The 26,510-nt window shown below is 42.3% G+C and overlaps 1 protein-coding gene and 1 long non-coding RNA gene across 2 annotated transcripts; both read right to left on the bottom strand.

The window, feature by feature from the left end:
• Positions 1-9,405: 9,405 nt before the first annotated feature.
• Positions 9,406-10,176, bottom strand: LOC138657815 (uncharacterized). The gene is made up of 2 exons (XR_011317203.1): positions 9,818-10,176; positions 9,406-9,777 (listed from the first exon to the last, which is right to left on the bottom strand). It is a non-coding gene; the product is annotated as an uncharacterized lncRNA (long non-coding RNA).
• A 1,748-nt stretch (positions 10,177-11,924) lies between these two features.
• Positions 11,925-19,794, bottom strand: LOC138657814 (protein kinase C delta type-like). Its single transcript, XM_069745458.1, has 8 exons — positions 19,630-19,794; positions 18,912-19,186; positions 18,095-18,186; positions 17,391-17,453; positions 16,572-16,701; positions 14,610-14,753; positions 14,156-14,281; positions 11,925-12,724 (listed from the first exon to the last, which is right to left on the bottom strand). The coding sequence occupies exons 2-8, from the start codon at positions 19,077-19,079 to the stop codon at positions 12,602-12,604; spliced, it is 846 nt and encodes a 281-aa protein (XP_069601559.1). The 5' UTR covers positions 19,080-19,186; positions 19,630-19,794; the 3' UTR covers positions 11,925-12,601.
• Between the last annotated feature and the right edge of the window lie 6,716 nt (positions 19,795-26,510).

Below are 26,510 nucleotides of genomic sequence, written 5' to 3'. Positions count from 1 at the left end.
ACCAGTTTCGTAGTAGGAAACACTGCATCTAGGGCACCGGCGGCAACAATACAGTCTCCAACCGTCTCTCAGTCTGCCATGTCCACCGGCACCCCCGCTAGTTCCACGATCTCCAGCTCTCCAGTCCAGCTCACCCTACATGAGACTCTGGTTAGAAAAAGGAAGTACTTAGCCTCGCATCCGCGTACACAGGGTTTCAACACCCACATAGCTAGACTAATCTCGTTAGAGATGATGCCCTACCGGTTAGTTGAAAGCGAAGCTTTCAAAGCCCTGATGGACTACGCTGTACCACGCTACAAGCTACCCAGTCGACACTTCTTTTCGAGAAAATCCATCCCAGCCCTCCACCAGCATGTTAAAGAGCGCATCGTCCATGCACTCAGGCAATCTGTGAGTACAAAGGTGCACCTGACAACAGATGCATGGACCAGTAGGCATGGGCAGAGACGCTACGTGTCCATCACGGCACACTGGGTGAATGTGGTGGATGCAGGGTCCACAGAGGACAGCAATTTTGGGACAGTTCTGCCTAGCCCACGGTCTAGGAAACAGTTGGCTGTAGCCGTTTGCACCCCCTCCTCCTCCTCCTCGTCCTCCTGCAGAAGCGAGAGCTCGTCCACAGACCACAGTCGCCCAACCACTCCATCCGCAGCTGCCACTGTTGCACACCAGTTGTCCCATTATGGGGCAGCTACTGGCAAGCGTCAGCAGGCTGTATTGGCTATGAAGTGTTTGGGCGACAACAGACACACCGCGGAAGTTCTGTCCGAGTTCTTGCAGAAAGAAACGCAGTCGTGGCTGGGCACTGTAGATCTTGAGGCAGGCAAGGTAGTGAGTGATAACGGAAGGAATTTCATGGCTGCCATCTCCCTTTCCCAACTGAAACACATTCCTTGCCTGGCTCACACCTTAAACCTGGTGGTGCAGTGCTTCCTGAAAAGTTATCCGGGGTTATCCGACCTGCTCCTCAAAGTGCGCGGACTTTGCTCGCATATCCGCCGTTCGCCCGTACACTCCAGCCGTATGCAGACCTATCAGCGGTCTTTGAACCTTCCCCAGCATCGCCTAATCATAGACGTTGCAACAAGGTGGAACTCAACACTGCACATGCTTCAGAGACTGTGCGAACAGAGGCGTGCTGTTATGTATTTGTGGGAGGATACACATACACGGGCAGGCAGTAGGATGGCAGACATGGAGTTGTCAGGTGTGCAGTGGTCGAAGATACAAGACATGTGTCAAGTCCTTCAGTGTTTTGAGGAATGCACACAGCTGGTTAGTGCAGACAACGCCATAATAAGCATGAGCATCCCCCTAATGCGTCTGCTGATGCAAAGTTTGACGCACATAAAGGAGCAGGCGTCTGCAGCAGAGGAAGCGGAAAGCCTTGATGACAGTCAGCCATTGTCTGGTCAGTGCAGTGTACAGGACGAGGTAGCGGGCGAACAGGAGGAGGAGGACGAGGAGGATGATGGGGATGAGTATTTTTTTAATGAGGAAGCTTTTCCGGGGCCACTGGAAATTGGTGGCGTGGCAAGGCCGGGTTCTGGTTTTTTGAGGGACACAAGTGACGTAGATTTGCCTGAAACTGCCCCTCAACCCAGCACAACCGCAGATTTGACAACTGGAACTTTGGCCCACTTGGCGGATTATGCCTTACGTATCCTCAAAAGGGACACACGCATTACTAAAATGATGAACGATGACGATTACTGGTTGGCCTGCATCCTTGATCCTCGCTATAAAGGCAAATTGCAAAATATTATGCCACATGAGAACTTGGAACTAATATTAGCAACCAAACAATCAACTCTTGTTGACCGTTTGCTTCAGGCATTCCCAGCACACAGCGCCCGTGATCGTTCTCACACGAGCTGCAGGGGGCAGCAGACCAGAGGTGTTAGAGGTGCACAAATCAGAAGTGGCGTTGGACAGAGGGGTTTTCTGACCAGGTTGTGGAGTGATTTTGCTATGACCGCAGACAGGACAGGTACTGCAGCATCAATTCAAAGTGACAGGAGACAACATTTGTCCAGTATGGTTACTAACTATTTTTCATCCTTTATCGATGTTCTCCCTCAACCGTCATTCCCATTTGATTACTGGGCATCCAAATTAGACACCTGGCCAGAATTGGCAGAATATGCATTGCAGGAGCTTGCTTGCCCGGCAGCTAGTGTCCTATCAGAAAGAGTATTCAGTGCTGCAGGTTCAATATTAACCGAAAAAAGGACTTGTCTGGCTACCCAAAATGTTGATGATCTAACCTTCATTAAAATGAACCACAACTGGATTTCGAATTATTTTGCCCCACCTTGCCCGGCTGACACCTAGCTTTCCTATGAAAAGGTCTTGCTTGTGGACTACTCTGACTGACTTTTCCAATCTCGTAATTTGCAGCAGCTGATTGTCCAACATACGACATGTTTACACCTCCCTAAATGGCCAAACTCCCCCCACGGGGCCGTGGTCTCGCCACTTGGCGCAAGCACCCGTGAGAGTGCCGTTTGTCTGAAGAGGTGGGTGTGCCCGCTTTTGGTCGACGGCACTGCCACTGGGTCCCTCATAGTACAATAAAGTGTCTCTGGCGGTGGTGATGCGCACCCAACGTCACACACACTGTTGTAACATGAGGGGCCTTGGGCCTGTACCGCCGGCCACAAGAGATTTCCCCCCCAGCTCAAACATTGCTCTACCACTTGCACAATTATCTCTCACAGTTCCACCAATGTTTAGTCTATGCGCTGACATCATTCAATGCCTGGCACTGACAATACCATTGTGTTGACATGTATGATGGTACTTAACATAGTCAGGGGCAGTGTCCTATATTTACACCAGTATATAATTAGCGCCAAATTACTAGGTCTAAAACTCAGTAGAGGAGCCCACCCCTGTACCTAAGTATTCCACCCTTTTGTGTTTTGGTTTTGTTGTAATGCGAGACATTAACATCTATTTATTTTTTTGGAGTACTAACTGGCAGACACTCATTACAATCGGCCTCCGCTGACAACACCAATGCTGCCTGTGTACCCCTGCAAGAGAATTGCAAGTGCCTACAGCCAAATTTTGTTATGTTAGGCCTACTACGCCTGTCTGCGGTCCCTCCTTCCACTAGTCCTCCAGTGACCTGTCTACTGCTGCCCGTGTACCCCTGGAACCAATTTTAAAGTGCCTACTGCCAAATTTTGTTATGTTAGGCCTACTACGCCTGTCTGCGGTCCCTCCTTCCACTAGTCCTCCAGTGACCTGTCTACTGCTGCCCGTGTACCCCTGGAACCAATTTTAAAGTGCCTACAGCCAAATTTTGTTATGTTAGGCCTACTACGCCTGTCTGCGGTCCCTCCTTCCACTAGTCCTCCAGTGACCTGTCTACTGCTGCCCGTGTACCCCTGGAACCAATTTTAAAGTGCCTACAGTCAAATTTTGTTATGTTAGGCCTACTACGCCTGTCTGCGGTCCCTCCTTCCACTAGTCCTCCAGTGACCTGTCTACTGCTGCCCGTGTACCCCTGGAACCAATTTTAAAGTGCCTACAGTCAAATTTTGTTATGTTAGGCCTACTACGCCTGTCTGCGGTCCCTCCTTCCACTAGTCCTCCAGTGACCTGTCTACTGCTGCCCGTGTACCCCTGGAACCAATTTTAAAGTGCCTACAGCCAAATTTTGTTATGTTAGGCCTACTACGCCTGTCTGCAGTCCCTCCTTCCACTTGTCCTCCAGTGACCTGTCTACTGCTGCCCGTGTACCCCTGGAACCAATTTTAAAGTGCCTACAGCCAAATTTTGTTATGTTAGGCCTACTACGCCTGTCTGCGGTCCCTCCTTCCACTAGTCCTCCAGTGACCTGACCACTGCTGCCCGTGTACCCCTGGAACCAATTTTAAAGTGCCTACAGCCAAATTTTGTTATGTTAGGCCTACTACGCCTGTCTGCGGTCCCTCCTTCCACTAGTCCTCCAGTGACTTGTCTACTGCTGCCCGTGTACCCCTGGAACCTATTTTAAATTGCATAGAGCATCCTTATTTTAATAGTAGGCATACAAACTCTGTCTGTGGTCCATAATTGAAATTGTCCTCCACTGAACAGACCAATGCTGCCTGTGTACCCCTGTAACCTTTTTTAAACTGCATTGAGCCAAATGTTGTGTTTAAGGCCTACTACCTGTGTCTGTCTGTGCCACTCAATACAGCTGTCCTCCTTTTAAAAAAGCTGAGCGTCAATAGTCTGGTTTTCAGCCTATAGGAATTTGAAAACTGCATTGGGGCTACTACTACTACTTCGTAGGGCCTACTAACGGTGTCTGCCGCTCCAAGGTGTTCCCCAGGTTTCCTCTCCATAGCTTCGAGCTTCTAGCTCTCGTTTAGTAGTTGTTGAAAACAGCACTGCATTAGGCCTACAAGTTGGGTCTGGGTTGTAGAGACGGTGTCTTCCGCTCCAAGGTGTTCTCCAGGTTTCCTCTCCATTGCTTAAATCTTAAAGCTTTCGTTTAGTAGTTGTTGAAAACAACACTGCATTAGGTCTCCAAGTTGGGTCTGTGGTGTAGAGACGGTGTGTTCCACTCCAAGGTGTTCCCCAGGTTGCCTCTCCATTGCTTCAATCTTCTGGCTCTCGTTTAGTAGTTGTTGAAAACAACACTGCATTCGGCCTAAAAGTTGGGTCTGGGGTGTAGAGACGGTGTGTTCCACTCCAAGGTGTTCCCCAAGTTGTCTCTCCATTGCTTCAATCTTCTGGCTTTCGTTTAGTAGTTGTTGAAAACAACACTGCATTCGGCCTACAAGTTGGGTCTGAGGTGTAGAGACAGTGTGTTCCACTCCAAGGTGTTCCCCAGGTTGCCTCTCCATTGCTTCAATCTTCTGGCTCTCGTTTAGTAGTTGTTGAAAACAACACTGCATTCGGCCTACAAGTTGGGTCTGGGTTGTAGAGACGGTGTGTTCCACTCCAAGGTGTTCCCCAGGTTGCCTCTCCATTGCTTCGATCATCTGGCTCTTCTTAAGTAGTTGTTGAAAACAACACTGCATTCGGCCTACAAGTTGGGTCTGGGGTGTAGAGACGGTGTGTTCCACTCCAAGGTGTTCCCCAGGTTGCCTCTCCATTGCTTCAATCTTCTGGCTCTCGTTTAGTAGTTGTTGAAAACAACACTGCATTCGGCCTACAAGTTGGGTCTGGGGTGTAGAGACGGTGTCTTCCACTCCAAGGTGTTACACAGGTTTCCTCTCCATAGCTTAGAGCTTCTAGCTCTCGTTTAGTAGTTGTTGAAAACAACACTGCATTAGGCCTACAAGTTGGGTCTGGGTTGTAGAGACGGTGTCTTCCGCTCCAAGGTGTTCTCCAGGTTTCCTCTCCATTGCTTCAATCTTCAAGCTCTCGTTTAGTAGTTGTTGAAAACAACACTGCATTAGGCCTACAAGTTGGGTCTGGGTTGTAGAGACGGTGTCTTCCGCTCCAAGGTGTTCTCCAGGTTTCCTCTCCATTGCTTCAATCTTCAAGCTCTCGTTTAGTAGTTGTTGAAAACAACACTGCATTAGGCCTACAAGTTGGGTCTGGGTTGTAGAGACGGTGTCTTCCGCTCCAAGGTGTTCTCCAGGTTTCCTCTCCATTGCTTCAATCTTAAAGCTCTCGTTTAGTAGTTGTTGAAAACAACACTGCATTAGGCCTCTAAGTTGGGTCTGTGGTGTAGAGACGGTGTGTTCCACTCCAAGGTGTTCCCCAGGTTGCCTCTCCATTGCTTCAATCTTCTGGCTCTCGTTTAGTAGTTGTTGAAAACAACACTGCATTCAGCCTACAAGTTGGGTCTGGGGTGTAGAGACGGTGTGTTCCACTCCAAGTTGTTCCCCAGGTTGCCTCTCCATTGCTTCGATCTTCTGGCTCTTCTTAAGTAGTTGTTGAAAACAACACTGCATTCGGCCTACAAGTTGGATCTGGGGTGTAGAGACGGTGTGTTACACTCCAAGGTGTTCCCCAGGTTGCCTCTCCATTGCTTCAATCTTAAAGCTCTTGTTTAGTAGTTGTTGAAAACAACACTGCATTCGGCCTACAAGTTGGGTCTGGGTTGTAGAGACGGTGTGTTCCACTCCAAGGTGTTCCCCAGGTTGCCTCTCCATTGCTTCGATCTTCTGGCTCTTCTTAAGTAGTTGTTGAAAACAACACTGCATTCGGTCTACAAGTTGGGTCTGGGGTGTAGAGACGGTGTGTTCCACTCCAAGGTGTTCTCCAGGTTGCCTCTCCATTGCTTCAATCTTAAAGCTCTTGTTTAGTAGTTGTTGAAAACAACACTGCATTCGGCCTACAAGTTGGGTCTGGGGTGTAGAGACAGTGTGTTCCACTCCAAGGTGTTCCCCAGGTTGCCTCTCCATTGCTTCGATCTTCTGGCTCTTCTTAAGTAGTTGTTGAAAACAACACTGCATTCGGCCTACAAGTTGGGTCTGGGGTGTAGAGACGGTGTGTTACACTCCAAGGTGTTCCCCAGGTTGCCTCTCCATTGCTTCAATCTTAAAGCTCTTGTTTAGTAGTTGTTGAAAACAACACTGCATTCGGCCTACAAGTTGGGTCTGGGGTGTAGAGACGGTGTGTTCCACTCCAAGGTGTTCCCCAGGTTGCCTCTCCATTGCTTCAATCTTCTGGCTCTCGTTTAGTAGTTGTTGAAAACAACACTGCATTAGGCCTACTAGTTGGGTATGGGGTGTAGAGACGGTGTGTTCCACTCCAAGGTGTTCCCCAGGTTGCCTCTCCATTGCGTCAATCTTCATGCTCGTCTTAAGTAGTTGTTGAAACAACACTACATTAGGCCTACAAGTTGGGTCTGGGTCGTAGAGACGGTGTCTGCCGCTCCAAGGTGTTCTTCAGGTTGCCACATAATCGAAGCTGCATAGAGCCTATTTTGTAATTTTACGCCTACAAAGTCTTTCTGCGGTCCCTCCTTCCAATTGTCCTCCACTGAGCACAACAATGCAGAACGTGTACCCATGTAACCTTTTTTAAACCAGCGTCGAGCCAACTTTGTGGTTTAAGGCCTACTTGTAGTGTCTGGCTGCGCCACTCAATACAGCTGTCCTCTTTACAAAAAATGACCTACAATTATCTGGTTTTCAGCCTATCGGAATTTTAAAACTGCAGTGGGCCTACTAGTTGGGTTGGGGCCTTCTATCTGTGTCTGCCGCTCCTTGCTGTTCTCCTACAGTGAACAAAGCTGTGCCGCCTGTTTACTACTCTTGCCAATTTTGAACTGCATTTAGACTACTTACAGATTTGGGCCTACTCTCTGTGTCAGCCTCTCATTCCAGTTGTCCTCCACTGAACAAAACAATGCCCCCTGGTTAGTCCTGTTACCAATTTTGAACTGCATTTAGCCAACTTTATTCTTTGGCCTATATCTGTGTTTCCTCCTCATCCTGACCATTGCCCAGCCAGTGATAGATGAGTCTGCTGGTACATTGACCCATAACGCAACATTCCCCGTGCACGCTACACTGCAAGATTGTGACCCTGCTGAAAGTCAGGTCCCCCTTCCCGCATACCATACCACCTTACACGGGGACAAAGAGGAAGGTGCAGATGAAGGTGCAGGTTCCTTCATCAGGTGGGGGGAGGAATACTCGTTGGCAACGTCACTGGCACAGGGCCCCTCATAGTACGCAAAAGTGTTGCTGCTGGAGGGAGGCGCCCCCGCCGTGCAAACACACCGCTGTACTTTGAGGGGCCCTGTGCCAGTGCCAATGCCAACAAGGGGGCCCCCCCTGCTTGCTCAGGATCACAGCACTTGCAAAGTTGAAATACTTATCTCCCTGCTCCACTGCCGTGACGTGGTCCAGATTTACTGTGCCCACTAATTACTTGAACCAGCCCTACCCCCCACAACTTTAGCCAAATGACCCCCAATTTCAAATGCCTTACAATTATTATAAGCTAAATTAAGATTGACAAGCTTCAGTAACAAGAATGGATGTTTTTGCCATTAAAATGGGCTCTACATGTTTTCCTGGCCTCTACTGCCGACTATGCTCCCCCATTGACTTGCATTGGGTTTCGTGTTTCGGTCGATCCCCGACTTTTCGCGATAATCGGCCGATTCCACTCGACTCGACTTTTGAGATAGTCGGGTTTCGCGAAACCCGACTCGACTCTAAAAAGGTCAAGGTCGCTCAACCCTATTGGTGAGTGTTTTGTATGTTACTTGCTTTTTGTTATCTCTGTATGTCTTACGCGTTTATACATTAGTATTTCCGTCCCAGGCCTTCTGGGGGAGGGAGAGGGGACAGCTAGTGATAACAAGAGAACAATAAGGTACGTGGACCAAATCTCCTCAACTGTAGAGGTACCTTTGGGAGCAGGGAGAGTAAGGGTACCGTCACACAGTGGCATTTTGATCGCTACGACGGCACGATCCGTGACGCTCCAGCATCGTAACAATATCGCTCCAGCGTCGTAGACTGCTGTCACACTTTGCAATGTACGACGCTGGAGCGATAATTTCATGACGTATGTGCGATGTAGAAGCCTTTGATTACTATGCGCACATCGTATACAATATCGTGCACACCTTTGTTACACCATGCGATCATGCCGCCACAGCGGGACACTAGACGACGAAAGAAAGTTTCAAATGATCTGCTACGACGTACGATTCTCAGCGGGTCCCTGATCGCAGGAGCGTGTCAGACACAGTGAGATCGCTGGAACGTCACGGATATATCGCTGGAACGTCACAAATCGTGCCGTCGTAGCGATCAAAATGCCATTGTGTGACAGTTCCCTTATTAGGGCCCCAGCCCTAGGGATAGTGCAGGGCCCCTTTCCATATCACGTACAGTCACAGCATGACACGCTCCCACCATCTTTATCCTGCCACTACACCTCCTTGTTCTGTTAGGCGAATGAAACCTCTTTTTTCCATCTATATCCACTGAATGCATTTCTTGGTGCACTAATATATTATATTCCCATTACATTCCCTTGCACTAGGTACAGCTTTTCATATGTGCTTGGCTGGAGGTTACTGAAATGATGCACGGTGTGGAGGTAATGTGGGGTAAGTACAGTGACTATGAAATATGACCGTCCTCTACATAATCTGTGATATGCAGGGACTTTAGTGGAAAAGACTATACTTTGGTTACAGAGCAGTCGCTGATGATGTTGGCCCTGTCCCATGTACAACAGGTGATTGATGGTATGGCGCATATTGGGGCAGTGACATTAGTCTGGGAAAACCATATGACAGATGGCCATAACATCACTGTCATGATGGGAAAGAACTGGCTGCGAGGTCACATGCCCATTTTGCAAAAAAAAATTGTATTAACTCTTGATTCTTTGCCATTTGTGACATTCACTACAGCACTTCAAAATTAAAATAGTCTCCGCAGAATGAATACAATATAAAGAAGACACAGATACAATGAGTAAAGTTTACTTATTTTTATTATTATCTATTATCAAATTTAGTTTAACTTAATCATCCAGTGCCATTTATAGGATTTACTGCATTCAAAGGTTGCGAACCAGAGGAAGGCAAAACAACCCCATGTGTGGGGAAAAATTCCTTCCTGACCCCAAGTATTGGCGATCGGCTAATCCCTGGTTCACTGCAGTGTCAGCTTTGGATGGGCCCTGTCACACCTGAACATGGGATATTTTTACATAACTAATACATATATTTATATCTTATCTTTATATCTAAACTATTTAAAGCTTATGTCTAACTAAGGTGCACTTACATTGGGTGATTCTATTTTCTATATTCTATTCTTATTATCTATTCTTACCTATACTTACCTATAATTACCTATACTTACCTATAATTATCTATACTTACCTATAATTATCTATACTTACCTATAATTATCTATTCTCTTACCTATTCTGACCTATAGTTACCTAATTATCTATTCTTACCTATACTTATCTATAATTACCTATACTTACCTATAATTATCTATACTTACCTATAATTATCTATTCTCTTACCTATTCTTACATATAGTTACCTTTAATTATCTATTCTTACCTATACTTACCTATAATTACCTATACTTACCTATAATTATCTATTCTTAACTATACTTACCTATAATTATCTATTCTCTTACCTATACTTACCTATAATTACCTATACTTACCTATAATTATCTATACTTACCTATAATTATCTATACTTACCTATAATTATCTATACTTACCTATAATTATCTATACTTACCTATAATTATCTATTCTCTTACCTATACTTACCTATAATTACCTATACTTACCTATAATTATCTATACTTACCTATAATTATCTATACTTACCTATAATTATCTATACTTACCTATAATTATCTATTCTCTTACCTATACTTACCTATAATTACCTATACTTACCTATAATTATCTATACTTACCTATAATTATCTATTCTCTTACCTATTCTGACCTATAGTTACCTAATTATCTATTCTTACCTATACTTATCTATAATTACCTATACTTACCTATAATTATCTATACTTACCTATAATTATCTATTCTCTTACCTATTCTTACATATAGTTACCTTTAATTATCTATTCTTACCTATACTTACCTATAATTACCTATACTTACCTATAATTATCTATTCTTAACTATACTTACCTATAATTATCTATTCTCTTACCTATACTTACCTATAATTATCTATTCTTAACTATACTTACCTATAATTATCTATTCTCTTACCTATTCTTACATATAGTTACCTTTAATTATCTATTCTTACCTATACTTACCTATAATTACCTATACTTACCTATAATTATCTATTCTTAACTATACTTACCTATAATTATCTATTCTCTTACCTATACTTACCTATAATTATCTATTCTTACCTATTCTTACCTATAATCACCTATTCTTACCTATACTTACATATAATTACCTATTCTTACCTATAGTTACCTATAATTATCCATTGTTCTCTATACTTACCTATTGTTACCTATACTTACCTATAATTACCTATTCTAACCTATGCTTACCTATAGTTATCCATTGTTATCTATACTTACCTATAATTGCCTATTCTTATCTATTCTTACCTATTCTTACATATACTTACCTATAATTATCTATTCTTACCTATAATTATCTATTCTTATCTATACTTACCTATAATTGCCTATTCTTACCTATACTTACCTATAATTATCTATTCTTCACACATAACGATTTCTTTAATGATATAGTTGCTTTTTGTGACATAGCAACGATATTGTTAATGAAATCGTTATGTGTGACAGCGACCAACGATCAGGCCCCTGCTGGGAGATCGTTGGTTGCTGGGAATGATCAGGACCTTTTTTTTTGGTCGCTGATCACCCGCTGTCATCGCTGAATCGGCGTGTGTGACGCTGATCCAGCGATGAGTCCCCGGGTAACCAGGGTAAACATCGGGTTACTAAGCGCAGGGCCGCGCTTAGAAACCCGATATTTACCCTGGTTACCATTGTAAAAGTAAAAAAAAAAAAAACACTACATGCTCACATTCCGGTGTCTGTCACGTCCCTCGCCGTCAGCTTCCCTCACTGACTGTGAGCGCCGGCCGTAAAGCACAGCGGTGACGTCACCGCTGTGCTGTGCTTTACGGCAGGCACTCACACAGTCAGTGCGGGAAGCTGACGGCGAGGGACGTGACAGACACTGGAATGTGAGTATGTAGTGTTTTTTTTTTACTTTTACAATGTTAACCAGGGTAAACATCGGGTTACTAAGCGCGACCCTGTGCTTAGTAACCCGATGTTTACCCTGGTTACCCGGGGACTTCGGCATCGTTGGTCGCTGGAGAGCTGTCTGTGTGACAGCTCTCCAGCGACCACACAAGGACTTTCCAACGATCACGGCCAGGTCGTATCGCTGGTCGTGATCATTGGAAAGTTGATCAGTGTGAAGGTACCATCTAATATTTAATTGCCAAGAATACTACTTCCTGCAATTTGTGCCAACTTCCGTGGCTTTGTCCGGAGCTAATGTCCGGAGCTAATGTCCGGAGATAAGTGACGTCAACAGTGTCCAGTGTCTGATTGGTTGCCGCCTGCTGCGAGCGACCAATCAGAAACGTGCCGTACTGTGACACACTCCGCCCGCCATTTTGGTGTGATTTTTGAATTTTTACCTCACAGCAAGTTTCTACTGCGTGGAGGCGGGCCCAGTGACGTTGCTCTTCAAGCTCCTGCCGAATTTCGTCAAAAAAATGATAATACCATTTACCAAAACTATATATATTTAGTTGTGAAGTGGTTCAGTGACATTTTCACACCAATTTTGAACTTTTGTTTGGTGTTTTCTCCATATACTGCCTATTATTTTTGTTCTTTCTTACTATTATTTATTAATTGTATTATTCTTACATTTGAATAAATAAAGTATATATGGATTTTAGACTCCCGATTCTTTAGAATCGGGCTGCCATCTAGTTACCTATAATTATCTATTCTTACCTATTCTTACATATACTTACCTATAATTATCTATTCTTACCTAGAATTATCTATTCTTATCTATACTTACCTATAATTGCCTATTCTTACCTATACTTACCTATAATTACCTATTGTTATCTATACTTGTTGAGGGTTTTCTAGTTGATAAATGAAAACCCTCTGAACACGGCCTGGTCCTCTGGTGTTATGGATAATGCCGCCTCTGCCGCTTGGATCTTGTCAAGCTTGAAAGCACGGAACCTTGGTTTATGCTTAGTTGGCTATAGAAACAAATGCAGAAAAAGTCATGGTGAACTTGGTGACTAATCAAAACAGTCTTGATTTCAGGCATTAAAAAATAAATTGCTCAATATTAAAGGAACATTTTCAAATGTAAGTATAATATCTTAGAGACCAAATCTGCACCACGAGCATTGTTGGCAAAGTCTAGTTATTACAATGAGCTGCAGTGCCAGCAATCATCTCTATGGCCAATCATACTTCTGTCTCATCATGCACAGGATGCAGAATTATGTGCAGGTAATAGGCAATAACTCATGAATGGTTAGAAGGAGAAGTTTTTCAATAAGTACAATCTGTACTTATCACTACAGCTCTGAACACTTTCACCTGTTAACAGACTTTCTGTTTTTGGAGAAAATTAGTTCATATTTTGTTTTATTTTTCTTCTGGTCAAAATCAGCATTGGAGACTATAAAAAGGAGAATTATTATTGAAGAATATAAACTGATCTTCTTTAGATTCACTTCCAGGTCTGCGTGAAAAATTCTGAAAAAGTTATAAACTGGTCCTTATGGACGGCTCATTCCAGGGTTTTTTTTATCCAAGGGTCGTCTTCTCTAGCTCCAGCTACAGACACCTATACAATGCTTTGTTCATACAATTGCAGTCCAAAAAATTTCCATAAAACCATAACTTTATTAATGCAGAAATAACATATATAAAAAGCTGTGAAAAAGGTTAATAAACCGCAGGGAGAGACAGGATACGCACTATATGGCAGAACATATGCCCACAGGCTCAAGGAAGCCCCCTGAGGAAGGAGCATTGCGCTCCGAAACGCGCGTCGGGTGTGCTCTTGGCTTCTGGCTGTGATACCATCAGGTAGCTATTCCACAATTACATACACTGTTTATTATGTTGTGCTATTGGGATGCGGTTGTTGGGGTATTTACTTGCCATACTATTTACTATAGGCCCCTTATTTGTGAGTCTATTTCGCCGTACTGATGTTACTGCAGCCAGGTGGCCTTGAGCCTGTGGGCATATGTTCTGCCATATAGTGCGTATCCTGTCTCTCCCTGCGGTTTATTAACCTTTTTCACAGCTTTTTATATATGTTATTTCTGCATTAATAAAGTTATGGTTTTATGGGAATTTTTTGGACTGCAATTGTGTGAGTTTTTCTACCAGATGGTTGGCAGTTGTTTCCTGACTACGGTCCGGATATACATGCATTGAGGCACACTGAGATTGATTCATGGGTATTGACGTACATGGGTGTCTCTGCATGATTATGTTTGTAACATTCATTGTTTGTAATGCTTTGTTCATGAAAGAACTTATAACTAGTAAATTATTTGCATATAGACATCAAAAGAGTCTGAAAGAAGTACAATACTATAGACTAGGCATGCTCCGTTAATAAATTGAATTGTCCAACCAGCCCGACAATTCTGCCCACTACTTACTACAGGGATGTATGGTGGGGCCATCCTAAGAGCTTCCACAGAGACCCAATCAATTCCCTGGAAGAAGGGGTGTTCTCGGATGTTATCATTAACTCCTAATCGCTGGACAGGATCTTCCTGGAGGAGCTGAAAAGGAGAACTGTATTTAGAATTTAGTAAGTGAACCCTATGATCTGACCAGTATAGATTATAACACAGTGATCACTTCTCTCCGATTGCTGCTCTCCATGACACGTTGTCTATGTGATGGTATATGTTAGCAATATTTAGTGATGAGGGGGTGAAAGCAATGGATTTCTACTTCTCTTAACCAAAACATGTTGCTTAGGAGGTTATGGATTGGGAGAAAATGTCTGTATAAAGTTGAGTTCAGTACAATTACAACCTCCGTGTCAGCAACTACTAACATTGTGTGACCCCCAATCCTAGACCCGTATACCAGGAACATACTGACCCATTCAATGATGTCCTTGGCACCGGAGGAAGAATCATCAAAGAGTGTGGGATGGTAGCTACACTCACTGGTCAGCATCTCGTTTAAGATGACTCCTAACGAGAACCAGTCTACTCCGGCGTTGTACTCCTCCTCGTCCATGATCTGCCATAGAGCAGCATTATTAGTAGTGCCACCTCTTGTCTGTCACCGCACTTAAATGTCACTCATATTGTCATATGGGTATACAGTAATGGCAGTAAGTCTTACTACGTAATTAGGAGACGCAAATGATCTTTCACAATTATGCCCCATAAGTGAAATTAATAACCGTATGAAAGTTTGTTTTTTGTAGGACGAGTTGTACTTTTGAATGACACAATGACAATGGAAAGTGGAAAAAAAATTCCAAACACATTGAAATTGCAAAAAAAGGGCAGTTTCATATATTTTTTATTTACCGTGTTCACTATACGGTAAAACTGACCTGTCAATATTATTATCCAAGTCAGTACAATCACGCAGATACCAAACATGTACATATATAGCTTTTTTTTTATTTTAAGTGGTTAAAAAAATTCAGACATTTCTATAAAAAAAAAAAGTCCCCTTTGGTTGTGTCACCATTTTCTGAGACATGTAACGCTTTCAATTTTCAGAATACTTTGCTTGTGAGGGCTTCCTTTTTGCTACCTGAGACAATGTTACTGATACCACTTTGGGGTAGATACAATGTTTTGATCACCTTTTATTGCATTTTATTGCAATGTTGCCCGGGCAAAAAAAAAACCAAAATGTAATTCTGGCATATTTGATATTTTTTCTCATTACGCCATTTACTAATCAGATTTATTTATCTTAGCTTTTGATTGATCGATCTTTTAAGAACACAGCGACACCAAATATGTGTATTTTAATTTTTTTAATGGTTTTATTTTTAATGGGGCATAAGGGGGTAATTTGAACTTTTCTGTTTTATTTTTCATTTTTTTAAATAGTTTTTTTTTAACTTTTTCCTGTATTTATTAGTCCCCTTAGGGTTATTAATCCTGCGACTGTCTGATCGCTGATGCACTGCTATGTGTAGCTAAAGTCACGATCTCCTATGAAAGGCAGCTAAATGCTGGCCTTCACAGGAGAACTGTCATGAAATGCACGGAGGTGTTCAGCAGACTCCTGACTGTCATGTTATCCCATTAGCACCCCGTTAATGTGTCACAAGCGTGCCGATGGGCGTGTGGAAAAACGCGAGTGGTAAATGCCATTGTCAGAGATTGACATCGAGATTTAACAGGTTAACAGTCACAATCCACCCACAGCTGTTACAGGCCCATGATGGCTGATTAAATCTTCAATCATCAGCTGGAAAAGATTTGGGCTCGGCATGAGAGCCCGCGTTAAAGGCAGGGACACGACATATGACCGACATGTACATCATATGTCATGAAGGAGTTAAGGAGCTGTCTTGTGACGTTATGGCTGATAGTACTGAGGTGGCTGCTGGCCTTGTCTAATATCACAGAGTAGATTAGTCTGATGTACTGGAAACGTCAGATACTACTTATCTAATAAATGTAATAAATGCACATAAAATTATACATTTTCCTGTACCATTATTGCCACTTTAGGACACCTTTGGTCCAGATAACTCAGCATCACACCTGGTCGGTCAAAGTTCACTATCCATGCTGAGATGCCGGCTAGGAGGAACAGGAGACTTTGGTCCTCCCGTGTGGAGATTGTGGGGTACACATAGCAGTGAAGCACCCAGAGGGGGTTTCCAGTACTGTTATATTGATGACCAGATAAGGTAATCAATATGAGATTGGTGGGGGCCAACACCCGGCAGTCCCACTGATTAGCTGTTATCACCTCCACTGGTGGTTGGATATAACCAATAAACATATTGGACAGGCTAGCCTAAATAAAGCTCATCTATGTTAAAATAACTGAAAAACCTTGTAAATAAAATTCTACTCTCACCTCAGGAGCCATGTAACCCATAGTCCCAGCGAAACCGGTGACTCCGTGCATGTTCTCCAGTGCAAGTCCGTAATCGGTGATCTTAATATGGCCCGTCTCAGCCACCAGGATGTTCTCCGGCTTCAGGTCTCTGTAGGAAAAAGAAAAATAACTTGAGCATAAAGTAAGTGTTCTTCTTATATATCTGTGGTGAAATGATGACATTCGTGAATAAAAATATGTTCTCTTCCTGCTGTACTTTCCTCATGTGAAATTTACTATATGCCCTACCTGTACCCCTGTAAGGATTACTGTATGACATGTGATGTCCGCTCATCTGCAGCCTCCTGACAGTGGTACCAGATGAGACGACTAGACCCCAGTTACAGGGCATCAGTCAGCAGGACTCCAGGGTGGGGGGACTGAGTGCAGCTAAGCTTTAAGGGCTCGTGCACATGACCATATTTTGAGTAAGAATGTGATCCAACACAAATTATTCTATGGGGGCCATGTACTTGTCCGATATTTTCCTTAAACCGATCCCAGCATGCCCAAGTTGGATCTAATTATCGAATCACACTCGGCCATGCACATCATTGAGTCCATGGAAAACATCGGACTGCACACCGACGACATCTGAGTGCAGTCGGATTTCCATGGACTGACAGAATGGTAAAAATTGAGCCTTATTTTTTTCATCTTTTCATCTGAAAAAAGGATCACACTGTGATCAAATTCTGTACAGCGTTTAATCAAAGTGTGATTTACATAATCAGCCAGATTGTCTTAGATGAGAGAATATACGCTCATGTGACCCCGGCCTAACACCGACTAAATTACCTGTGGATGACGCCCTTGGAATGGAGGAACTGGATCCCACACACCAGTTCGGCGGCATAGAATCTGACAAAGAGAAATGAATAAGTATCAGATCCATAGATGGTACACTTGGGAGTTCATATCAGTCACTAGGGGCATTATTCTATATTATTCCGCTTATAGAACCGTTTTCTATCATTACTATAAGCATTGTAGTTACTTTACACAACAATCAGGATGAATCCGAGCTCCTGAAGAGACTGGTATGAAGGATTTCCACATTCAGAAATAGAGAGAATGTCAGGAGTGGAAGTAACACTGGGACCCACAGGATCTCACTGCCCATTTATATACAACGCAGCTTAGAGGGTTTTATAAAGGGGTCATCTGGTCTCAGAAGAAAAGTCTGCATCACTCTATGTGACTGCCGAATCGTGACAGTGTAAAAGTGCACACTGTCAATATTACAGTCTCCAGAACGAATGTATGAAAATGACATACTGGTGATTATATGCCGACTATACTCCTGCACGTTTCTCAGTGCCGGGTGAGACAAGTCAGCACGCGACCACAAGTGTGAAAATTGTACACGTGATCACTGGATCGCCAACTGAACGGGGAATCCAGGGAAATCGTGACCATGTGCGCAGTTCACACTGTGGCGATTTGTCTGTCTGCAGTCTTGTAGAGAGACTGCGGACTTTTCTTCTCCTGTAACACGTTACCTGGCGCTGGTGACGTCTAGTGGCCCCTTCCAGTGTAGAAGTTGGTAGAAGTCCCCGCAGCTCATGTACTCTATGCCGAGAAAAACATTCATCTGTAACACAGAACATTCGCATTTATTATACAGTAAAGACAAATACAGACTTTACTACCTGAAGGGGTTTTCCATCCAAGAAAGTGGAAGCATATTACTAAGATATAGGGCTGCTCTACTACAGCTGTTTTCTCTGCATCCCGCTTCCCAAAAAGTGGAATATTAGATCGTTATAAAGTCCCATGTCCTCCCAAATACTGTAATACCAACGTAAAGTGCAGGCTATGCAGCAAAAGCAGCTTTTTTATAACAACAGAAAAAAAAGTCTTGTAAAACAGCAACACAAAAAAATGTTTTCTTTGTTGTTCATTTGTTTAGTATGATAAAGTAGGAGAACAATTTAAAGTTAGCATATTATATAGTTGCCATGAAAGCTCCTAAACACTAACAAACTTGCTATTTTTTTTAAATCCAAAACTCCAGAAAATGAATAAACGTTATCCAATGTAATATGTGCACTCTAAAATGGTGCAATGAAAAAATACAACACTCCATGTAGCTCTCGTATAATGTCGCCGTCCTTAGGATAGGTCATTAATATCAGATTAGTGGGGTCCGATCAGCCGTTACCATCTCTGCCAAAAGCCAGATGTAAACAGTGTGCGGAGCCCACAAGGTTTAGTGGTCGTTCCTGGGTCCTGCAGGACCGCTCCGATTCAGACAAATAGGTCGTCAACATCGAAGAAGCGGCCAAAGCTTTTAGCACCAAGTAGTCACAATTATACCTTGGTCTGGAATCCGAAGTCTGCGTGGACGAGGAAGGGGCTTCCCGATGCCAGCTGAAGAACGCGCCTCTCCACCATGACGTCCAGCCTATCCCCTCCGGCCAGCAGGGCTCTTTTGCTGATGATCTTAACAGCAAATTCTTGGCGGGTTTCTGTATCTTCCGCCATCAGGACCTTTCCAAAGCTTCCAACTCCGAGCACATGGTGGAATAGTAATCTCTCCTTGATGGAATGAGAGACTGTGCTGGAGCTGGATGGCCGAACACCGCTGCCTTCTATCAGGGGAGATAAATGGCAAATATCACAATAAATCTAACGTCCACAGGACATTATTCACACTGAGGAAATCCTCTGTTCTAAGTAACGCTCGTACTACATTTTATAAATTGTGTTAGTGGATTTTATTAATAAGCAACTTAGCAATCCTGTAATCAATCTTACCTGGTTTATTCTGGTAAAAAGGAGAAGTCATAAAATGATTATATTTCCATTATACACTTGGTTGTGATGAGGTGGAACAATATGAACATTTAAAGGGTTTTTCCATAATGACACTTATAACTAGACATTATAACTTTACCTGGACATTTGATCTGCAATGTATTTATTCAATTCAATTTCCTTTATTAAGCTCAGGGGTGCTGGGTATGGAAGACTCCCAAAGCATAATAAATGTAAGATGTAGGAAAAAAAGGCCAAAAAAGAAAATAATACTCACCTCACTTCTCACCTTTTGTGTTCTCTGTGCTCTGCAAGGTCCTTGGCTCTGTTCCGTACCGCCAGCGTGTGCTGATGGAACCCGGTCATCTTCAGACTAGGCCGGGACTAGACCTAGGTTGTCTCTGTGCATGCAAAGGATTATCCCGGGCTTACTAGCAGCTGGAAATCCTGGTCTAGTGTTAACAAGCAAGTCATTATGTTATGACATGCGCCACTAAGAAATCGTATTGCACTCGGACCAATGTTAAACTATGGGGCAGCACCAGAGCTTTTTTCGGTTTTGCGCTTTCGTTTTTCACTCCCCTTTATTCTAGAGCCATAACTTTTTTAATTTTCCCATCAATATCGCCATGCGAGGGCTTATTTTTTGAGGGACGAGTTGTACTTTTGAACAAAACCATTGGTTTTACAATGTCGTGTACTCGAAAATGGGAAAAAAAATCCAAGTGCGGTGAAATTGCTAAAAAAGTGCAATCCCACACTTGTTTTTTGTTTGGCTTTTTTGCTAGGTTCGCTAAATGCTAATACTGACCAGCCATTATGATTCTCCAGGTCATTACGAGTTCATAGACACCAAACATGTCTAGGTTCTTTTTTTTATTGAAGTGGTGAAAGAAAATTCTAAAGTTTGCTAAAAAAAAAAAAAAATGCGCTATTTTCCGTGACCCATATCCTCTCCATTTTTCGTGATCTCGGACTGGGTGAGAGTTTTTTTTTTGCGTGCCAAGCTGATGTTTATACTGATACCACATTTGTGCAGATACGTTCTGTTGATCGCCCGTTATTGCATTTTAATGCAATGTCGCGGTGACCAAAAAAAATCAGATTAATCCTTTTTATTATTGATAGATCGGGCGTTCTGAACGCGGTGATACGAAACGTGTATATTTGATTTTTTAATTGTTTTATTTTGAGTGGGGCGAAAGGGGGGCAGTTTGAACTCTTATGTTTTTTTTCCTTTTTTAATATTTTTAAAAACATTTTTCTTTAACTTTTGGCATGCTTCAATAGCCTCCATGGAAGGCTAGAAGCTGCCACAGCTCGATCGGCTCTGCTGCATAGAGGCGATGCTCAGATCGCCTCTATGTAGTAGAATTACAGACTTGCTATGAACGCCGACCACAGGGAATCAACAGTCATATAGGTCTCAAGATACATGGAGCTTAATTTTTATGTCATTTTTATATTCCTTTTTTCTTGTTGATATTTATGGAAAATATAAATAAAAATAGGATATATGTGTCTATTTTTCACCCTTTTTCCCACAAAGGACCAGTAAAAAACTTTTAAAATTGCATTCCCCTTTTTATAGAAATGATTTTTAGATTTTGAACATTTTTTTAAATGGGCTTAGGGCTAGAAACAACAATTCACACTGACAGGGTCTCTTCTTCTTTAGTTTAGTTTTTTTATTTATGCATTTTTTTCTATTTTGGGGAACATTTTAATATATTAATATTCTTCTCATTACTAATTTACCCTGTTACTGAGGATGGTATATTAGTCCCAGTTACAGGAGAATCTCAGCCTCCTGCTGCATGGAAGAGCTGACTTGATCTCCTCCATCCAAGTAGCTCCTCATCTCCCGAGATCTCAAACTACGCGTGCGCCGCCTCCTGCGGACATTTTCTTGGAGCCCAATGCATTACAGCAATGGAAGTGCGGGGACTCCAGGCTTTCACAAAATGTCGGTGGAACCCCCGCACCACCGAACATCTCCAAAACTGCAATGCATCAGCCTGGGATGGATGTGTGGGGGCTCTGGGATTTCACAAAATGTCGGCACCAGCCTGGGATGAGACTCCTGGTAAGTACATCCGGACTATAAGACGCACCCCCATTTTCATCCAAAAATTTTTGGGGAAAAAGTGCGTCATAGTCTGAAAAATACAGTAATTTACTGAGATAATGACTTTTGGGTTTTCATTGGCTGCAAGCCATAATCATCAACATTAACAGAAATAAACACTTGAAATAGATCACTCTGTTTGTAATGACTCTATATCATATATGAGTTTCACTTTTTGTATTGAAGAACTGAAATAAAATAACTTTTTGATGATATTCTAATTTAGTGAGAAGCGCCTGTAAGTGATCAGTGACATAGTAGGGGAGACCGGCTGAAGCTGCGACACATAAGGCATCACGAACCTGCCTAAGGGTCTGTGCACACGTTAAGTATTTGGTGCGGAAATTACAAAACTGTTTCTGCATCTCTTGGCAGGAAAAATGCAGCTGCAAATAACACGCGTTTTTGGTACAGATTTTCCCCACTCGTTAGTGTTTGTGAAGCCTTCAGGAAAAACGCTGAAAGAATTGACATGCTGCAGATTTAACCCCTTCACGACATCCGCTGTACATGTATGGGGCAAGTTGGAAGCGGGCACACAGCATGAGCCCACCCCATTCCTAACAGTTGACGGCTGTTATCGCGGGTCCCTGATGGGTTGTCATGACATTACCGAGCTCCTTTAGAACTCTGCCTGTGGACGGGCTTCAGAACAGATCATGGTTTCTGCTATATACAGCGATGCTGTGGCATCACTGTATATAGCACAAGCGATCACACAAAAACATCTCCAAGTCCCTCAAGGCTAACAATTACAATGAAAAATAAAAAAAATGTTTTAAAAAAATATGAAAAAAAAACCCCTCAAAAACTGAAAGTTCAAATTACCGCCCCTTTCCCCCATTGAAAATAAAGATGTAAAAAGAAATAAACATTGGTGGTCGTTGTGTTAAAAAGTCACATCTATCCTAAAATGGTATTAATAAGAACCATGTCTCACCTCGCAAAAAATAATAAGTCACACATCTTCATCGGCTGAAAAGTGAAAATGTTACAGGTCTTGGAAAATAGAGACACAATCTAAAAAAATTGGGGGGGGGGCAAAATTCTGCATTTTTTTCGCCAGTAAAACAATAATAATCTAGACATGTTGGGTATCGCCATAATCGTGTTGATGAGGATAACAATATTGCAAGGTCATTTTTTTTTTACCACAAAATGTACACCGTAAAAAACAATTAATAAAAAAACAATGTCAGAATAATGTTTTGTTTTTTTTCCCCATAATTTCACTGCACTCAGAATTTTTTCCCATTTTCCAGTACGCTATGTGGTAAAATGAATGGTGTCATTCAAAAGTATAACCCGTCCCTCAAAAAGCAAGCCCTCATATGTCTATGTGGACAGAAGAATAAAAGAGTTATGGCTCTGGGAAGAAGAGGAGGAAAAAACAGAAACACAAAAGCCGACATTGGCTGTGGCGTGAAGGGGTTAAATCTGCATCAAATCTGCATGAGACTTCCGGATTCTCATTCACTTTACTGGCATCAGGAAACGCTTCAGGCTTTGTGACAACTTTGCACTGAAAAAAAAAGCACAGCAAAAACACACCGTGTGCACACAGCCTTACGATAGCATTGTCTACTTTGCCCATAACAACCAATCAGAGATCAGCTTTCATTATGCCAAGCAGTTTGATAAATGAAAGCTGAGCTCTGGTTGGTTGCTGTGGTCATCAAAACCAATGTAATGAACAGTTTTGATAAATGAGGCTGAGACCCTGCATTACACATCAGGGGGCAGCAGCCCCATGTCACTGGTCTACCACTGCTGTCAAGAGAGGGGAACAAAGACAACTGATGAGAATCCAGCAATTTGGGGAATGTGGTCTGCATTACAGGAGCCATGTAAGAGAAGACCTCATGGCATTACACATCACATAATGATGTCACATTTTCTTACCTTAATGATAAATATGAAAATGACCTAAATTGTAAAATAATACACATCACATGTCAAATTTGTGAATTAAACATACAAACATCACCAAAACTCTAATAACCTTACTTTTAATTATTTCAAAACCTGAAGTTTACAAGTATCACTGGGATTATTATTATTTATTATTATAACGCCATGTATTCCATGGCGCTTTACATGTGAGGAGGGGTATACATTGTAATCACAGGTACAATAATCAGGAAGAATACAAGTCATAACTGGTACAGGAGGAGAGAGGACCCTGCCCGCGAGGGCTCACAATCTACAAGGGATGGGTGAGGATACAGTAGGTGAGGATAGAGCTGGTCATGCAGTGGTTTGGTCGATCGGTGGTCACTGCAGGTTGTAGGCTTGTCGGAAGAGGTGGGTCTTCAGGTTCCTTTTGAAGGTTTCCATAGTAGGCGAGAGTCTGATGTGTTGGGGTAGAGTTCCCCAATTAGGGGGGATGCCAGGGAGAAATCTTGTACACAATTGTGGGAAGAGGAGAGTAGAGAAGAGGTTGCAACATTCTAACATTCACACAAATTTGGCAACTTTTTGGGATTGTTTTCTACAGAGAAAGTCATTTAAGGGGTTGTCCACTTCTGGTCAACTCCATCTGAAATAATACATTGCCCCAAATAAAGTAAAAACACTTCATATTTACCAAGAAACTCAGTACCAACATTGCTGGAATGGCGCCATTACAGGAGATATGTGTTATTATTTTATTTCAGGCACTGCAGCATTTAGGGACGATGTCTCCAAGGTTTTGACAATCTCAAATATAACATACATAGCAATATATAATATATAGAGATAAATGTGTCACTTATTGGGCTGCTTGCTCAGTTTTGATGTTTTGATACAATCACTGTTTTTCTGCAGGGGATTATCACTAGATGACTGCTGCCAGGTAGTCATCCATATTTGTGAGGAGGGTTAATCAGAGGACAGCATGCAGAGAACTGACAAATGTGAGGCAAATAAAACTGTGATTTTATCAAAATGTTACCATGTAGCCCAATAAGTAGTACATCATTGACATAAGGATCTCTGCCCCTAAATCATGCTGCTCCCAGATAAGGTAACAAAAACTGCTGACGCATTCCCTTTAAAATGGGTCAGCATTTTCCATGTCTTGTGGTAAATTTCTGCAGAGCTAAATCTGAACATTACACAATGATAAGAACATTTCATGATGATTTGGGAACAGATAGCTCTGACCATTTACATTGGTAAAGTGCCTACAACCCCTATAGTAATCAGCTCCAATATAAAATTGTTTTTGGTAATTTTTCATTATAAAGGTAGATTTGGAATAATTTCACTGACTTTTTATCCCTGGATTATATGTGGAGGTATAAAGCATTTACAATAACTGTCAATATAATTGATAGCTCTTTTTCTCAACTTGCCCAAACCTCTTGGGTTCTCCTGCAGGTGTTCTTTCTTCTGGATGTTGGTCTTGATTGATGGTGTCTTTCCTTCCTCTGAACAGTCCAGGTTGATTCTTCTGTTCTTCGGTCCTTTACTTTGGGCAATGACGTCTTCATCCACTCGGTCCATTTCTGGGGTGGGAGACATCTTCGGCCCTGAATCTGGCTTCTTCCTCTTTCTTCCCCTCTTTTTGGGTTTTTTGATTGAAGACTTCTCATCAGGCGATGAGTTCAAGTGTCTTCTTTTCCTCATTCTCTTCCTCAGTACAACCTCCTCTTTCTCCATATTATCACTTTGCTCACGGTCAGCTTCTGTGAAGAAGGCAGCTTCTTCACAGTCACCAGTCAACTCCAACTGTCACTTTTCTCAATTGAGCACACGGCATCTGGATGGCACTAGTCATGTGATCAATAACTGACCAATAAGATTTAAAGGTGTATGCTACAGTATAAGTACTGGAATGTATCAGTTTGATATAAGGGCTGTAATATAATTAAATCAGTTTCTGTTTTACTGGTTTTAATTAGTTCATTTAAACTTCAGTGACTTTATCTTTTTCATCACTTCAGAATTATCTCACAGATAATTTTAGGATTGTATGTCCCATGTAAAGAATATGCTGTATTATTTATCCACACGAAAATCAATACACTATATACCTGACCAATGTACTTATTGATGAACAGTGGAGAGCTCTACAATGTTTGCATTGAGTGGCTGCGAACATAGCGAACGGGATGAGTTTCTCATCCACTGCTGTACTCATCATAAGCAGCGGCTGAAATGACAATGTTAAAATATAATAATGTTTGTTTTCATTGCTGCCTATGCAGAGTGCAGAAGTCTATGATAAATTCATTTTTACTCAAGTGTTATGTATAAGATGTGACCAAGATGACAGAAAATAAGCAGGTAATAATTGAAGACAGCTTGAATCATGTGCAGTGCATATACCAAGTGTTCATTCATTAGCTATTCATTTTCTGTTGTCTCAATCTCTGACTTCATAGAGGGACCCACTCAAAATGAGTTTGCCATAGGCTTTTGTGCTCTGCTTAGGCAGTGAATTATATGATAAAGCTCACTTCATTATACGAAGCTTTGTCATTTCCATCTTTGCTTCTGTAGAGAGTAGCAGCCACTAGCCAAATTATCTCACCTCCTGCGCTCTGCATAAGTAGTGTTGCGTGGGTGTTCACATTGCCGCTCAATATGGTCTTCATTTATCACTTCGCACTTCTTTTATAGTTTTGCATTTTTCTAACCCAAACTAGTTTTGCAAGTAGAGCAAGGGACAGGTTTAGGATTAATCTTATGATTAGTGCTAGGTTTACGGATAGGTTTAGAGACCAGATTAGAATAGGGTTAAGGATAGAATTAAGATTATGGTTAGGAATAAGGCTAGGGTAATAAAATTGTTATATAACAACTAGATGGTGGCCCGATTCTAACGCATCGGGTATTCTAGAATATGCATGTCCTCGTAGTATATTGCACAGTCCACGAAGTATACTGCACAGTCCACGTAGTATATTGCTCAGCCACATAGTATATTGCCCAGCCACGTAGTACATTGACCAGCCACGTAGTATATTGCCCAGCCACGTAGTATATTGCCCAGCCACGTAGTATATTGCGCAGCCACGTAGTATATTGCCAAGTGACGTAGT

The sequence above is a fragment of the Ranitomeya imitator genome, chromosome 1 (assembly GCF_032444005.1).
Source record: "Ranitomeya imitator isolate aRanImi1 chromosome 1, aRanImi1.pri, whole genome shotgun sequence".
Classification (NCBI taxonomy): domain Eukaryota; kingdom Metazoa; phylum Chordata; class Amphibia; order Anura; family Dendrobatidae; genus Ranitomeya; species Ranitomeya imitator.
Note: the sequence above shows the minus strand (reverse complement) of the source record. Positions and strands in the feature narration are given on the sequence as shown.